The sequence below is a fragment of the Microcaecilia unicolor genome, chromosome 5 (genome assembly GCF_901765095.1).
Source record: "Microcaecilia unicolor chromosome 5, aMicUni1.1, whole genome shotgun sequence".
Classification (NCBI taxonomy): domain Eukaryota; kingdom Metazoa; phylum Chordata; class Amphibia; order Gymnophiona; family Siphonopidae; genus Microcaecilia; species Microcaecilia unicolor.
In genome coordinates, this window is record NC_044035.1 from 223,209,177 (window position 1) to 223,225,665 (window position 16,489).

The following is a 16,489-nucleotide window of genomic DNA, read 5'->3' on the forward strand; positions in this document are numbered from 1 at the left end:
CAGAAATAAAAAACACGATGCAGCAAACTCTATGCTAACAAAACTGAGCTCCTTCTCAAGTGAGGAAGATTCACCTGACTCCTCAGAATTAAACTGGACAGTGCCCATGTCTCTGTAAACCAAAAAATGTTAAAGTTGTGCGGGGTCACAACCCTTTGTATTCATCTCTACACTGGGCAGCATGCCATGAAGCCCTTTTCTCATATTGAGAAACTTGCTGCTGATAGGTCTGGATATGTCATGGTGCATTTGAACTGTAAGTGTGCAAGTACTATCCCCGGATAATCCAACGAAAGTTTGTTATGGATGCAAAGGAGCTCCAAAATAAACTTGCACAAGAAACTTTGATGTGGAGCTTGGGGGGGGGGAGACAACTGCACATAATTAAATGACCAATAAAGATATCTTTATGCTTCAGTTTTTGTTGAAAGCTGAATTTGAAGTTACTCATTCATTTAGGGGTCCTTTTACCAAGCTGCAATAAAAGGCCTACTTTTTAATTTATGTCAGTAATAGCCGTGTGCTAATATTACAATTGGTGTATAGCCATTACTGCCTGAGCCCCTATCGCATCTATTGTAGAAATATGAGCACAGGCATGCACTAAGGAATGGGTTAAAAGGCCAGAGATTGATAACTTTGGAGTCTATCAGAGATTGATAAGCCTGCATGATCTCTGGTATTTATGATACCCTTACATGCAAGGGAGGCCTTGGAAAAGAGGATAGAGTAAACAGCAGAAGAATGTTGCCCAAGCAGCCTAAGAGAACCAGACGCTGGGAATCAGATAATAATCTGTGAGAAGGACAGTTTGCAGAAAAAAAGCCATATAAATCATTGTCTGAAACAAACGATATAAGCTGACGTCTCAGAAGAGTATTTCAGAGATGCAGACAGTAAGCAGCTTTTTAATGTAACTGCACTGATCTCTCATGAGAAACTATTGTATTTGTATTTAGTAAGTGAATAAAATATACTTTCTCATATGCACTTAGCATTGGTTTCTTTCCCCCCTCCCATTTGAGAATGGCTGGTTCATGCTAATTTGGGAAGGGATACAAGCAGCCTAAAAACACTATTTGGGAGACAGTAAGGTCTCACGCACTAATCCAGTGGTAGTCAAGGCAGCACATGCACCCATAATTTTTATTTTCTAGCACAGGAAACGGCATGCGCCAAAAACAGAACTACTTCAGGGTGCCTAGGCGCGCCCAGCAGTAGTGCTGTTTTCCCATGTGCTACCCACATGGTAGCCCTATCACCCTTTTGTAAAAGGGCCCCTCAGAATCATAGTAAAATTTCATACATATTGGACCATGAAATTTTACTACAGGTGAGTGGCAAACTTTGACGCCTTTTACTAAGCTAAAGTAGGCATTAGCGCATGCCTACCGTGCGGCAAAATGCATCGCCCTGGGACGTGCTGAGGCATCCCGTGGTATTGTGCCCATCAGCGCATGATGATTTCACATTTTAAAAAGTATTTTTTATTTTTTGGTGTGGGAGATGTGTCTACAGGTGGACAATAGATGTGCCCTGCCCTATTTGGGCAGTGTGGGTATATTGCTGTGCGCTGCCCGATTAGCGTGGGGTTAACGCGGGAGCCCTTACTGCCTACAAAATAGATGGCATTATGGGCTCCCATAGTAATGGCCATGTGCTAATTGGGAAATTAGCGCTGAACCATTAATGAAAAAGAGAGAATTTCAGCCACTTTTTAGTACAGCTTAGAAGAAATGCCCCTTTGTGAAATGTTTTTGAAAATGGATTCCACACATGAAAAAAGATAGATGGAACGCTAAACTGTCAGCTTTTTTGAATGCTTCAGAGTGTTTTGTAAGTGTTTCAAATGTAGGCCCCAGTTGCAAAACGCACTTAGCAAATGAGACTCAAAGAGAGGATAAGCTGAAAATACAACTAAAGGACAGATCACTCTGCTACACGTGTAGCTATAGATGGGAAAGGAAAAGAAAACTTGACAGGTTGGAGGTATCCAGAATATCAGAATTGCCAGAATCATCAACTGGAATCATTTATACCATCACTATTATTGAGACATCCCCTAAAAAGCTCTAGAAATCAAAGGAATAGATTATTCTGGGATTTTTAAGATCCCAACTAAATAAAAAGAAAATAATTCTTGATCAACATGGTGCTCATTTTTGAGGCATATGAACATCTCAAAAGGCCAAAATGGATGTCCATGTGCTTAAAACATCCAAATCCAATTTTGCAAAGTTAGAATAGGGACATCCAACACTGCAGTGTGTCCAAACAGCAAGGGTGTGTGTTCTGTGCGTGTTTTGGATGGGACTAAGGGGGGCTTGAAAGCTAGACATTCAACAGCGATTACCGAAGGGAAAGAAACATCCATATTTAAAAAGAAAGATGTCCTTTTTTAGACTTGCTTCCAGGAAAAGAAACATCCATATTTAAAAAGAAAGATGTCCTTTTTTAGACTTGCTTCCAGGAATGTCCAGGTTACAGAAAGGTGCTCTGATTGAGCAGCTTTCTACTGGAGAGATTAAGGCATGACACCTCCTTAATCCCCCAGTGGTTGCTGTTTCCCTCCCTCTCCCTTGAAAGTGAAAGTGGAAGGGGATACAAGGCTCTATGACAGCTTCAGGTATTAGAGGCATTCATAACAGAGCAGGAAGCATATCTGAGGTGTAGCCTAGTGATTACTGTAGTGAACTGTAAACCAAAGAACTCAGTTTCAAATTCCACTTCAACTTTTTTTTTTGTGAGCCCCCCAAGAAACAGAAAAATACCTACTATACCTAAATATAAAAGACACCTGCAAGCTGAAGGTTATTGAAGTGGTGTACGTTCAGGTTCAGCAGTTATTTTTCTGTTCTTAGAGGGCTCACAATTACAAAAACGAAGAGTTAAAGTGGAATTTGAACCTGGGTCCCTTGGTTTACAGTCCACTGCACTAACCACTAAACTGACCCTTCAGTCTGCCTAGAGGCCTGTATGGCCATTTTCTAAGAATGCTGCTATACAGACATCCATGTCCCTTGTTTTCCACCATTCAAAATTTGGACATTTCAGTTTGTGAAATGGATGTTCATGCATGGTCATTTCCAGCACATGGATGTCCATCTCACGTATTTTCCAACAGGTGAGATGGACATCTGCTTGGAATGTTCTGATTTGGATGTCGTTTCAAAAATGTCCCTTCACAGGTTTCTAAATTAAGAAAATTAGCCAATATTAAATTTTAATGCTTAATATTATTGTTGAAGTTCTTTTTATATCAGTATAATGCCACATTATTTTGTCTTAAAAAGTCACAAAGATTTTGAACCTCATGAGAATTTGTGTAGGTGCCCTTTCAAATGCATCCCCTTTCAGACTCTAAGTAATGAGATAGAAGAGAATTAATGCTGATTAAAACTCAGGAACCCTAGTGCTCTTCTTGCTGATCTCCTATATGGGAAGATGGCTATAACCCAAGGTTAAGGTGCCCAGATCTTTAGAAGTATAAGGATCAAAGTAGAGAAGAATGGTAGTAGATGACTCCATACTCTCCAATGTTGCTGAAAAACTCCATTAGAGGAGTTTCAGTTAAGAGTCATAGGGAGGACTAGTTTGCAGAAAAGACTTATTCTGAGTGTGGTGTTTCAAGATTACTGTGTCTAAAGCAGTGGTTCTCAACCAGTGTGTCAGGACACATAGGTGTGTCCCAAATAATTCGGTATAGACATCAAGCCTGTGCTTTCCTTAATAATCATCTGTGTCTGCAAGGTAGGGAGGGCAGAGATCCTAAGAGTCAGCTTCTTGAATTCCCCATAAATTTATTTTTATTTGTTACATTTGTACCCCACATTTTCCCACCTATTTGCAGGCTCAATGTGGCTTACATAGTACCATAAAGGCATTCGCCAAGTCCGGTTGAGAACAAATACAAGGTTATATTGTGGTCGAGTAAGGTGGGTGTGTTTCAGGTACCATAGGGTCGAAGGGAGGAAAGAATGTATATTGTCCAGTACAAATACAAGGTTGAATTGTGGTTGAGTAAGGTAGGTGTGTTTCAGGCACCATAAGGGTCGTAGGGGGGAAGATTGTATATTGTCCAGTACGATCATTGGTTTTGTTGTGTTGCTGCGTGTGGGGATTTACGTTGGATCAGTGGGGTAAGCATTTTTGAAGAGGTTGGTTTTTAGTGATTCCCTGAAGTTTAGGTGGTCATAGATTGTTTTCATAGCTTTTGGGAGTGCGTTCCATAGTTGTGCGCTTATGTAGGAGAAGCTAGATGCATAGGTTGTTTTGTATTTGAGTCCTTTGCAATTTGGGTAATGGAGGTTTAGGTATGTTCGTGATGATGCAGTTCTGTTCCTGGTTGGTAGGTCTATAAGGTTTGTCAAGTATCCTGGGACAACGCCCTAGATAATTTTGTGGACCAGGGTGCAGATTTTGAATATGATCCGTTCTTTGATTGGGAGCCAGTGCAGCTTTTCTCAGAGGGGTTTAGCATTTTTGTATCGTGTTTTACCAAATATCAGCTTGGCTGCTGTGTTTTGGGCGGTCTGGAGTTTCTTTGTGAGTTGTTCTTTACATCCCGCATAGATTCCGTTGCAATAGTCTGCATGGCTTAGGACCATTGATTGTATTAGGTTTCGAAAAATTTCCCTCAGGAAGAAAGGTTTTAAGCGTTTAAGTTTCCACATTGAGTAGAACATTTTCTTTGTAATGGAGTTTACTTGGCTGTCAAGAGTGAGGTTGCGGTCAATTAAGATGCTGAGTATTTTTAGGCTGTCTGAAGTGGGGAGGGTGTGTTCTGGGGTGTTTATGGTTGTGGATTTGTATTTGTTGTGTTGAGGTGAGAGGATGAGGCAGTGTGTTTTTTCAGTGTTCAGTTGGATTGAGTTTGCCCATGAGTCCATAATGTTCCTTTATGGTCCTTTATTTCTGCTTCCTGACTATCCTCAATAATAACTGGAAATGTTACAGGTTTGCTATCCATAGGTTCTGTTTGCCACTTAGTTTCTCAATTGCATATTTGCAGGGCCTTGTATTGCTTCACAGTATCTATCGGTAGACAGATTTTGTGTTGGTATTACTGAGGTGACACCAGAATTTGAATATGTATTTGTTTTGTATGACAAGCAAAAAATCTTGGACTGATGTGTTACATGCAGTTTTTTTAATATGGATTGTAGGCAAATTCACACTAAATTTACTGTCAACAATGAAATATTTAGGAGGAGTTTTTTTGTTCAGTGTGTTACATGCATGAATATGGTCCGCCAGGTATGTTGCAACAGAAAAAGGTTGAGAAGGTCTTCACCCAGAACATCAGGTACCAATGAGACAAAGGAAGGTCCTCTTTTCTAGAACAGTATCTCAGAAGCTAGAGGTCAAAGAAAGAAGTAACCCCTACCCCCCCCCCCCCCCCCCGTTTAGTAACACGTGCTAGCGGCTGCAGTGTACTAAGGCCGACACAGCCCATTCACTTTGAAAGGGCTGTGTCAGCATTGCCACGTGGCTTAGAAAATAGGGGAGCTAGAATGTGGTATGTGCAGATTCTGTCCACTTTCTGTGAGTATTGGATTCATTTTTGACTTACTGGATTATGACTTTTGGATCTATTTATTTGGATTACTGAGTAGTGTAACTCTGGTTATCTTTACACTGGACATGGACCAAAACCAGCTATATTGTCTGTACTAATATTTCCTTTTACACCAAGTTTCAGTAAAGGTTTTATTTTTGAAGAACTTTGAACAGCGTGTGTTGTGTAATTTTTCTACTGTACTAGGACTTGTGCTGACATCCTCACAAGCTTAGAGTCCTGAAAGACTGTCTTTCTCCTCATCCCTGAAAAAGCCTAGGGAGCATGGGGAAACAGTTTAGTCTATCTATTCCATGTACACCCCTGTTGTGCCTCAGACTTAAAAATAGTATCACAAAACTAAAATAAGCTACACATTTGTTCTCTATCTGTATTTTTAAAGGGTAAAGGGTAAACCAAAGTCTTTTACAGGGATAATTTAGAACTTAATGTTTGAACATCTTGGTTAGAAGACTTAAACTCAGCCAAAAGAGCCTTATCAATATGAATCATAGCTTGCACAATGCCTCCATTGTTATTTCTTTAGGACATGGGTTCTTGAACGAGAGGTCCTTAGTTGAAATATACAAAAAAATCCAAACAATGACCTAGGGAACAATACCTCCAACCAAAATTTCCTTTTCCTCAGTACATTCCAATGGTCCTTCTTAATTCTTCAACCTACTGTATGGCAGCACTTAGGCCTCACCCCTCTCCAAATGTCACCCCTACATAAGGTTGCCAACTAGATCTGCTTTTCTTAGGGAATCCAATAGGGAAATCAGAACCACAGATCCCTCCATTCAAAGGGATAAGCCCAGGATTGGATTAACCCTGTCGGGCAAACCTAGATCTAGTTGACAACCCTACCCCTACATCAATGACCCTGACTCTCTCCATGCCCACCGTCTGCTGCTGCAAAACCTGAAAGCGGATATTCTCTTCATCCAATTGATCACCAACATTCTACTTCTTACTGATGACAAAAGAAAGAGATTTATTGAGGAGGAAATGAAATGTCTCTCATGTAGTAAGAGAGCTTGGCTGGGGATAGTAGATTTGGACTGGGATTCTCTGCAGGATCTGGGAGTTGAATCACAAGTCTGATTGAGCACCATAGATTCTAGAGAGAAAAGCACTATCACCACCATGAACTACAAAGGAATCAATGAGTCCTTTCACTACTGGGGATCTCACAGGATAGGAAAACTTCTATCCTTGCATCTCCCAATAGATCCAAAGTGTATCAAAACAAACTGAACAGCAGCGTATTTCTACACAGACAACTAAGATACTGCCTCAATGGAGCCTACATGGGATAGCCTTGAGAAATGAAGATTCCATGCGATATCATCAATGAAAAAATGTGCTTGTTTCTGTTTATTGGGATTTGATAAAACCATCCTTATTACAATGGCAAATCAGAGCGATGTACAATCAAAGGATAACAAAGGACAGTATATCATTCAGTCACAAACATACCCATGGAGAGAGCCTACTGGCAAAATTGCTTTAATAAATAAAAACAAAAGCATGTTAGCCAACTACGAATCATCTGTATAGTATAAGCATCCATCAGTTGAATGCTGAAGAAAAAAGATAGGTTTTCACTTAGACCAGATTTAAAGATCGTAAAGGAGGATTTGGACCTGAGTGAGAGGGAGTTTATTCCATAAAAAGGGAGCTAGAAAGAAAAGCCACTTTTTCTTATAGATTCTAATTGTGTGCAGGAAGGACCAGGAATAACAAGTCTATGATCATTTACAGATCTTAACAATCGGGGGTGGGGGATAGGGAATAGTTTGTTAAGCTACATAATCTGGTAAACCAGTGTGAAGAGCTTTAAAAAATCAGAGGAATCAAATTGAATCCTCATTCCCATAGATTCCATGGATGGGTAAAAACAAATTCATTCCCTGAACAACTTTGAGATAATATACTATAACTAAAAAACCATAGTGACTTAAATGTTTTACGGCTGATCTCAGCGGTGCAACTTGTGGATATTATTGTTTCATCCACAAGAATTTACAGCACCGACCTCCTCACTGATCAGGCAATATTTGTTGAATTGTTTTCAACTTTTCCATACGTTAATTAATATGACTTTACTGCATCCCAAGTTTTACTGCATAACCAACTTCATTCAAATAATTTTAATCGTACTCATCTTTGAGTTGTTTTTGATGCTGTTGGATGGGGGCTACTATCCGACATGCATGTTTCGCCCCAGCTGTCTGAAGGATCACCCCATCAAGATTTTTAAGCGTCAGTTTACTGGTATCACATCATACTCTTCCCAGTCTGAGATTGGCATTAAATCATTTAAGTCACTGTGATGAGTTAGTTAAGGTTTCATATTGACAGTGAGTATATAAATTTGTCTTATTGGTAGTTTTAACTTTTGAGATAATGTCATTTGATATATTCTACTGATCTACTATAAGCAAGAAGTTTGTGAGTTTCAATAACTTTCCATTTTCTTTTATCTGTGCTTATTTTACAAAAGTGGGCAATGCCATAGAAGTCTATGGAGGTGAGTGACACAGTTAGGAGGGGGATACCACTGAAGTCAATGGACGCGAACAATGTAGTTAGGTGATTAATGCCATTGAAGTCTATAGATATGATGGGGTTAGGAGGGGGATGACATTGAAATCTATGAAAGGAAATGGCATAGTTGGAAGAATGATTTCATTGAAGTCTATTGAGATGAATGATATTGTTGGTAATTGTCTTCCTGAGAATGTATCATCCTAATGGTGATGAGGCACTTGAAAGATCTATTTGTTCCCTTCCCACCTTCCTTTTTAAAGGAAGAGATGTCAAAGTTATAAGCCTTTTCCTAAAGGGCAACTGTACCAGTCTTTCTCTCCTCAACACCTCTTCTTGCATATTTCTGAAAGGCTGAGGCCAAGAACAGTCCCCAGTAGTTTAAGTGTGACCTTATAAACGTCCTAGATGATGACAAGGTCACTTTTTTAGTCATTGATTCTCTACCATGTTTAAAAAAAAAATAGCACTCAACTAGCTTAAGTGTCTGCTACCTAGTTATTAATGTTTATGCCTAGTTTGTCCACTATAATGCCAGAAGTCATTTTTGAGGGTGGCCCCCAAAGAGAAGTGATCTATTTACTTCTCTGTTATGGCCTAATAACAACCCCATGCATGCATTGTCTCACCCTGAATCTCATCAGCCACTGATCTTCCCATTCCCCTAGCATGTCGTATTCCTTTCTCATAGGATTATATCTGAAACATTGCTTAAAACTCAGAGCTTCATGTTATCTGTGAAAAGTAGCCCTACCATTGATGCCCAAAATTGCAGTCATCAATTCTTTGAACAATCAAATAGCAAAACTGAAGATGGGTGGCATCTCGGTAACACTGGTATTCATCGCAATCTGTGAATTCTAAACATTTGGCACCTTGGCAATCGTCTGATCTAGATCAATTTTGACCTGGTTACATTGCCAGCTCCTCTGTCTTGTTTTGCAACTAATTCCTTCCCACCAGCTAGGAGAAGCAAGAGACAGACTTCTTACCACCCCAGAGTCAGACAGCAGTCTGCTGAAACTCACCGTCTTGCAGGTCTTTCCAGGGGCCTCCATGCAGATATGTAGCTTGCAGTGCAGGTAAACCACAGATGTGTTCACAAAGGCAAAGATTTTTGTCTTAAACTGAGCCTTGTGAGAGACTCCATTCTCTAGCATGACAGTGAATGTGTTTGGAAGTGCACAGCTGTGAAAGAAAGTCACAAGAACCCATTATATGCATATAATGATTAAATTCTTATTTAATATACATTGGTATATTGTAGCAAGTGCTGTTACTACCTGCCATTGATGAAGGCGAATGAGACAGGATCCAGAGAGTTGCTGGTGGGTGTGGCCCAGCACTCAGTCAAGACGACCTTAAACTGGCTGTCCTCTGTAGTGATCTGTACCTGGATCCTCACCTCATCACTAGGGGACAGTGTAGAATTCTTCGGGATTGGGTTGTTTCCATCAAACAGCTGAAACTCAGGCTGAAAACTCCCATCTCCTTGGAGGTCCTCAATAATGGTGTAAAGCCTGCAGGACAAGAACCATGAATGGGGATAGTGGGAGTCTTTTTGGGTTTCACTGAAATTGTTCATGCCAGATAAGCACTGGCGGTGAATATATCTAGATAGTGCCCACCGCCGCCAACTATATTTAAGATAGGACAGCAATCTTTCTGGACTAATTTAAATTGTATAGCAATAAGGATCGTGGCTGATTATTGATGCTATCCATATATAGGGGTGGCCCAAAGCAAGATGCCACCTCAGGCAGGGCTGAGATGCGCCCCTCCCCGACCAAGTTCTGGCATCTCCCTCTTCTGTCCTCCAGCCCCTTCCTCAAGTTTACCTTCTTTCTCCATTTTTCAAAAGCCGGCGGTGGCAGGGATTCCCATACACTGCCCTGCTGCCATAACTGGCCTCTTCTCTGCTGTGGTCACCTCTGAAGAAACAGGAAGTTACATCAGAGAGGTGGGCCACAGTAAAGGGAAGAGGCAGGGGCCGGCAGCATAAGTACATAAGTAATGCCATACTGGGAAAAGACCAAAGGTCCATCGAGCCCAGCATCCTGTCCCCGACATCGGCCAATCCAGGTCAAGGGCACCTGGCAAGCTACCCAAACGTACAAACATTTTATACAAGTTATTCCCGAAATTGTGGATTTGTCCATTTAGTAGCAGTCTATGGACTTGTCCTTTAGGAAACCGTCCAACCCCTTTTTAAACTCTGCCAAGCTAACCGCAGAGCAGCGTATGGAAATCACGGTACTATGTAAGCCACATTGAGCCTGCAAATAGGTGGGAAAATGTGGGATACAAATGTAACAAATAAATAAATCACAGTCACTGCCAATGTTTAAAAAATATTTAAAAAAGGTAAATTCGAGGAGCAGGGTGGAGGAAGGAAAAGGGAGATGCCGTTCCCGGAAGAGTGCCACCTGAGGCCCCTGCCTTAGGTAGCCTAATGGGACTGCCCCTGTCCATATAGCTGGGCAAAACACCCATGCTCTGCCCTCACTCTGTCCCAGCCGCAGCGGTTAGAGAAAATTATTGGTGCCGCTGAAATTTAATGAATGCAGTACATTGGTGAGGCAACACTTCCCTTCACTAAATCCGTGCTGATTTTGTCTCGTATAACTCTTCACAATGTAATCCATAACCGAATTGTAACAAAATGTATTTCCATCATTCATAATGTATTGTAAACCACACTGAGCCCGCAAAAAGGTGGGAAAATGTGGGATACAAATGCAATAAATAAATACAAACGCAATAAATAAATATGTGTGTAAATTCTTTTGACTATCTATCTGGCCTATGATTTTGCCACTTCACTCTAAGTCAACCAAATAGATTGATCCAGTTCTGATCTTGCCCATTGCCCAGTAATTTAAAAGAAGCAGAGCTAGAGACTCATATAGATCAAAACTAGGACTGAGTCAACTCGATTGGTGTCATCTGTATCTGAAGTCTCTCATTATCCTAATGGAACAAAGGGTAAGCAATTGATAGTTGCAGCCCAGGACAGTGAATTATGGACAAGATGATTTACAGCAAGCACTGAAAAATCTGGTGCAACAGACATCTGAAGATTCTGTAAGAAAGAGCTGGAAATGGTTACTCACTCATGGCTGGCTACAAAGTGCTGATGGCAGAAAATATTTATACAGAAAAGCATAATAAGGTAGCATTCACTGGAAACTCTGTAAGCATTACAACATCAGTATACCAGAAAAACATTGGGATCATGACTCTAAGAGAACTTTGGAAAATGAAGAGGTTATGATCATCTGGGACATTCCCATCCTGGCTGAAAAAAAAAGCTGGCTGCAAGAAAAACAGATATAGTGGTGAAAAAGAAAACACCAGAACAGCATTGTGTGGAGGAGTGGCCTAATGGTTAGAGTAGTGGGTTGTAGACCTGGGGAACTGGGTTCAATTCCCACTGCTGACTGAGCACATAAGCACCGCCATACTGGGAAAAGACCAAGGGTCCATCAAGCCCAGCATCCTGTCTTCAACAGAGGCCAATCCAGGCTTTAAGAACCTGGCAAAACCAAACAAAAAAAAATTAATAATGTTCAATGAACTTTTCCTTCAGGAATTTGTCCAAACCCCCCTTAAACTCCGTAAGGCCTGCTGCTGCCACCACATTCTCCAGCAACAAGTTCCAGAGTCCAACTATATGCTGAGTAAAGAAAAACTTTCTCCTATTTGTTTTAAATCTACCATATTCTAGCTTCATCTTGTGTCCCCTGGTTCTATTATTGTTTGAAAGTGTAAACAAACGCTTCACATCTGTCCACTCTACTATGCTTATTCTTTTGTAGACTTCTATCATATCACCCCTCAGCCACCTTTTCTCCAAGCTGAAGAGCCCTAACCTTCTCAGCCTTTCCTCATAGGGAAGTCGTTCCATCCCTTTTATCATTTTCGTCGCCCTTCTCTGCACCTTCTCCAATTCCTTTACATCTTTTTTGAGATGTGGCGACCAGACTTGAACACAATATTCGAGGTGCGGTCGCACCATGGAGCGATACAACGGCATTATAACATCCTCGTGTTTGTTTTCCATCCCTTTCCTAATTATACTCAACATTCTGTGCGCTTTTTTGGCCGCCGCAGCACACTGAGCAGAAGTTTTCAACATCTTGTCAACGATGACTCCCAGATCCCTTTCTAGGGTCTGTGACTCCTAACGCAGAACCTTGCATGACATAGCTGTAATTCGGGTTCCTCTTACCCACATGCATCACTTTGCACTTGTCAACATTGAACTTCATCTGCCACTTGGACACCCAATCGCCCAGTCTCGTGAGGTCCTCTTGTAATCTTTCACACTCCTCCTGCGACTTGACGACCCTGAATAACTTTGTGTCATCTGCGAATTTAATTACTTCACTAATTACTCCCATCTCTAGGTCATTTATAAATATGTTAAAAAGCAGCAGTCCCAGCACAGACCCCTGAGGGACCCACTAACTACCCTTCTCCATTGAGAATACTTACCATTCAATCCTACTCTCTGCATCCTATCCATCAACCAGCTCTTAATCCATAGTAATACCCTACCTCCGATCCCATGACTCTCGTTTCCTATGGAGTCTTTCATGAGGCACTTTCTCAAACGCCTTCTGAAAATCCAGATACACAATATCCACCGGCTCCCCATTGTCCACATGCTTGTTCACCCCCTCAAAAAAATGCAGTACATTGGTGAGGCAACACTTCCCTTCACTAAATCCGTGCTGACTTTGTCTCATCAGCAGTGAGTTGAGATCCTAGGGCACCAGGTTCAATTTCCTCTGCTGCTCCATGTGACCCTGGGCAAATCACTTAACTCTCCATTGCCCCAGGTACAACTGTAGTACAATGTACTACTTAGACTGTGAGACAGGGACAGACCCAGTAGCTGTAAAACGAAACTATAAACTGCTTAGGTCTAAGCAGTATATGAATGAATTATAGAACTGTCAGCCCCGAGCAATTACTTGGTGAAGCAGGTGGAGGGAGGGAAGATCCTGAAGTACCATGAAATACAATCTGAGACTTAGAAAATGTGGCAGAAAGATACAGAAATATTTCCCATCATTTTGGTTGCCACAGGCATGATTAAAAAGAAACTTCCAAGCTCACCTGGATAAATTGCCTATCTATGTTACATCTTATGAACTCTAGAAAGAAGCTCTCTTTGGCAAAATGCAAGTACTATGGCAAGTGTTAGCAGTAAATTTGAGAGACTGAGATCATACTCCACATGCCCTGGCTTAGGAGTGAGATTCATTACTGTCAAGGTATGCACAAAAATAACTCATCTGGAGACATTACCCACAAAACAAAACTGATGTGGGGTCATGACACGGGAACTTGGTCATCGTCATACACTTGAGCAATGATGTCAACAGTATATTACAGGCTATTCTATTTTTGTGGAATTTTTCTTACCCCTCAGGGGTGTATCCAGATGAAGCCAGAACATCATTTGGGAAAAGGCAGCGGATGGGGCTCATTAGCTGAATGTGCTGCATTGGTTTCTGAGACGGCATGATATTCCGAAGAGTTGTGTTCACCATTGTGTGAGTTCTATTCTGTAACAAGATAAGAAAAAGGATAAGTACCCCAGGTAAGCAAAGGTAACACACCAAAGATAGGCATAGGTAACACATATCATGAAAGACTGAAATATTCTAGAGACATCCTTCAAATAATGGGCCCTGCAGGTAAGTAAAGACAAAGATTATGATTTTTCAGAAAAAGCAATTAAAAAAAACCTAAAACCTTCAAATTTTATCTAAATAATCAAGTAGATGATACTGCATACTATTCATACCTTGGCCTGACCCTAGGGGGTAATATTATAAAGCCTTGGTCTTCACTCCAAGTCCTCAAGGGCCAACAATGGGTCAGGTTTTCAGGATATCTCTAATGAATATGTATACATTGACTCTCAGTAACCACCTTGTATTATTTCAAAAAATATCTTTATTCTCAAAAACTTTTTATAATAATATCTATAAACCTACTATTCATACATCTCCAACCACCTTTACATGGCGAAGTATAAAGATAAATACATATACAATAGTAAGTATGCTATTTCTATCATTCAATGAAAATGGTACATAGATGATGTCCTGCTAATATGGGGGGTGGGGGGGGGTGATGATGTATTGTTGAAGGAATTTGTTGAATATTTGAATCACTAATGAGAACATCAGATTTACCTCCCATATAGGACGGCATCAAATAGAATTTTTGGATATATAGATACGGTATAGGGCAGGCAAATTTGTAACGAAAATATTTAGAAAAACTACAGACAGAAATACATTACTCCACTATACCAGCCATCATCCACAGCCATTGAAGAATGGTATTCCAGTAGGGCAGTTCCTTTGTATTTGGAGGATTTGTACAGAAAAAGAAGAGTATGTTAGCCAAGCTCAAGAGTTGAAGAAGCGTTTTAAACAACGCGGCTATCAATATAAAGTTATCCACAGGGTGTTTAAGAGAGCATTTAATGTACATCAGTCATGGTTGTTTTATAAAAAAGAAAAGAAAACAAGAGATTCTAGGATTACTTGTGTGTTACTGTATGTCCACTACACAGAAGCAGTGAGACAAATTATTATTAAACATTGGCCAATGTTAAAGATACATACAGAGTTTGAAAATCAACCCCGCTTTGCATATAGGTGTGGCCAAAATCTAGGGGAAAAACTAGCGAAGTCTAGAAGTAGTCAGAATACATCAGTGGTGGGTCATTATAAATGCAAGGGATGTAGATATTTGCATGCATGCATGCAATAGAGACTCAATGGATAACTATTCCTAATCAAAGTAAACCACGAAAATTCTTTTTACGATCTAGAACGGATTGTGATTCATCCTTTGTGATTTACACCATAAAATGTCCCTGTGCTTTGGTTTATATAGGGCAAACCATAAAAAAAATCAAGCATAGGTTAGCTCAACATTTGAGCAATATCAAGCTGAGGAAAGTGCAGACCCCGTTAGTTGAGCATTGGATCAAAGAGGGTCACACTATGCAAGATTTAAAATTTGTGGTGTTATGTGAGTTTGCAAATAATCAAGGTGGTAATACTTCGCGTAAGATGCAGCGAAGGGCGACTAAAATGATAGCGGGGATGGGACGACTTCCCTATGAAGAAAGACTAAGGAGGCTAGGGCTTTTCAGCTTGGAGAAGAGACGGCTGAGGGGAGACATGATAGAGGTATATAAAATAATGAGTGGAGTGGAACGGGTGGATGTGAAGCGTCTGTTCACTCTTTCCAAAAATACTAGGACTAGGAGGCATGCGATGAAACTACAGTGTAATAAATTTAAAACAAATCAGAGAAAACTTTTCTTCATCCAACGTATAATTAAACTCTGGAATTCGTTGCCGGAGAACGTGGTGAAGGTGGTTAGCTTAGCAGAGTTTAAAAAGGGGTTAGACGGTTTCCTAAAGGACAAGTCCATAAACCACTACTAAATGGACTTAGGAAAAATCCACAATTCCAGGAATAACATGTATAGAATGTTTGTACGTTTGGGAAGCTTGCCAGGTGCCCTTGGCCTGGATTGGCCGCTGTCTTGGACAGGATGCTGGGCTCGATGGACCTTTGGTCTTTTCCCAGTGTGGCATTACTTATGTACTTAAGTACTTGTATGGAACAAAGAGTGGCCCTGCTTGGGTTAAACAAAGAGCTAGAGTAGGCGGGACTACTGACGTGACGTACTTCCTCCAGAGTTCAAAAACATGTAAGTGAGCGGCAGTCAGCAAGGCATCGGCTGAGCTGAGGCACCATTTTCTTCTGCAGTATAGGTTCATCCAGGGTCTGGCAAAATTAATAATAGTGATTTTTAAAAAGGTAAGAAACAGTGAAATACGAATATAAGATGTAGGAAATAGGGCACGCTATAGGATTGTCTCTGATCTATTCATGGATTTATTGTTTTGTAGTCATATCCCCTGATGACGCGGACAGCGAAATGCAAATTTGTGTAGGGTGTGACAAACACTTGGAGCAACATGTGGACAGGACCGATAACTGGGGAGAGGAGTTGGTGGAGAACAAGATAAGAGACTGATATTTTCTGTGAACTGGAGTTTCTGACCAGGTTGATACACAGGCATTGCACATTGTTTAAAGTTTGTTTTAAGCCCAGCTTATGAACTGAATTGCTGTACTAGAAGTTAAGGAATAAAGAAGATCAAGTCACTGAAGAAAAAGAGAACTTTCTAGTCTGAATTAATATCAGCTGGGTGTATGAACATTGGATTCCTGTGGACATTTTGAATTGGCATTCCGTAGTTGATATATAGCAACACATGTTATAGAATAAGCTGGTGAAGGATGGAATGTAATAACATCTTGAAAATTGTG

At 40.6% G+C, this 16,489-nt stretch overlaps 1 protein-coding gene across 1 annotated transcript in view; it reads right to left on the reverse strand.

Annotated features, from left to right (window-relative positions):
- The window catches only part of UMODL1 (uromodulin like 1), a 150,889-nt gene that overhangs the window by 16,572 nt on the left and 117,828 nt on the right, over positions 1-16,489 (reverse strand). Inside the window, exons 13-16 of the mRNA XM_030205021.1 lie at positions 13,544-13,686; positions 12,790-12,792; positions 9,394-9,630; positions 9,139-9,298 (exon numbers count right to left, since the gene is read on the reverse strand). Of these exons, the coding sequence (XP_030060881.1) occupies positions 9,139-9,298; positions 9,394-9,630; positions 12,790-12,792; positions 13,544-13,686 (543 nt within the window). The remainder of the gene's footprint in view (positions 1-9,138; positions 9,299-9,393; positions 9,631-12,789; positions 12,793-13,543; positions 13,687-16,489) is intronic.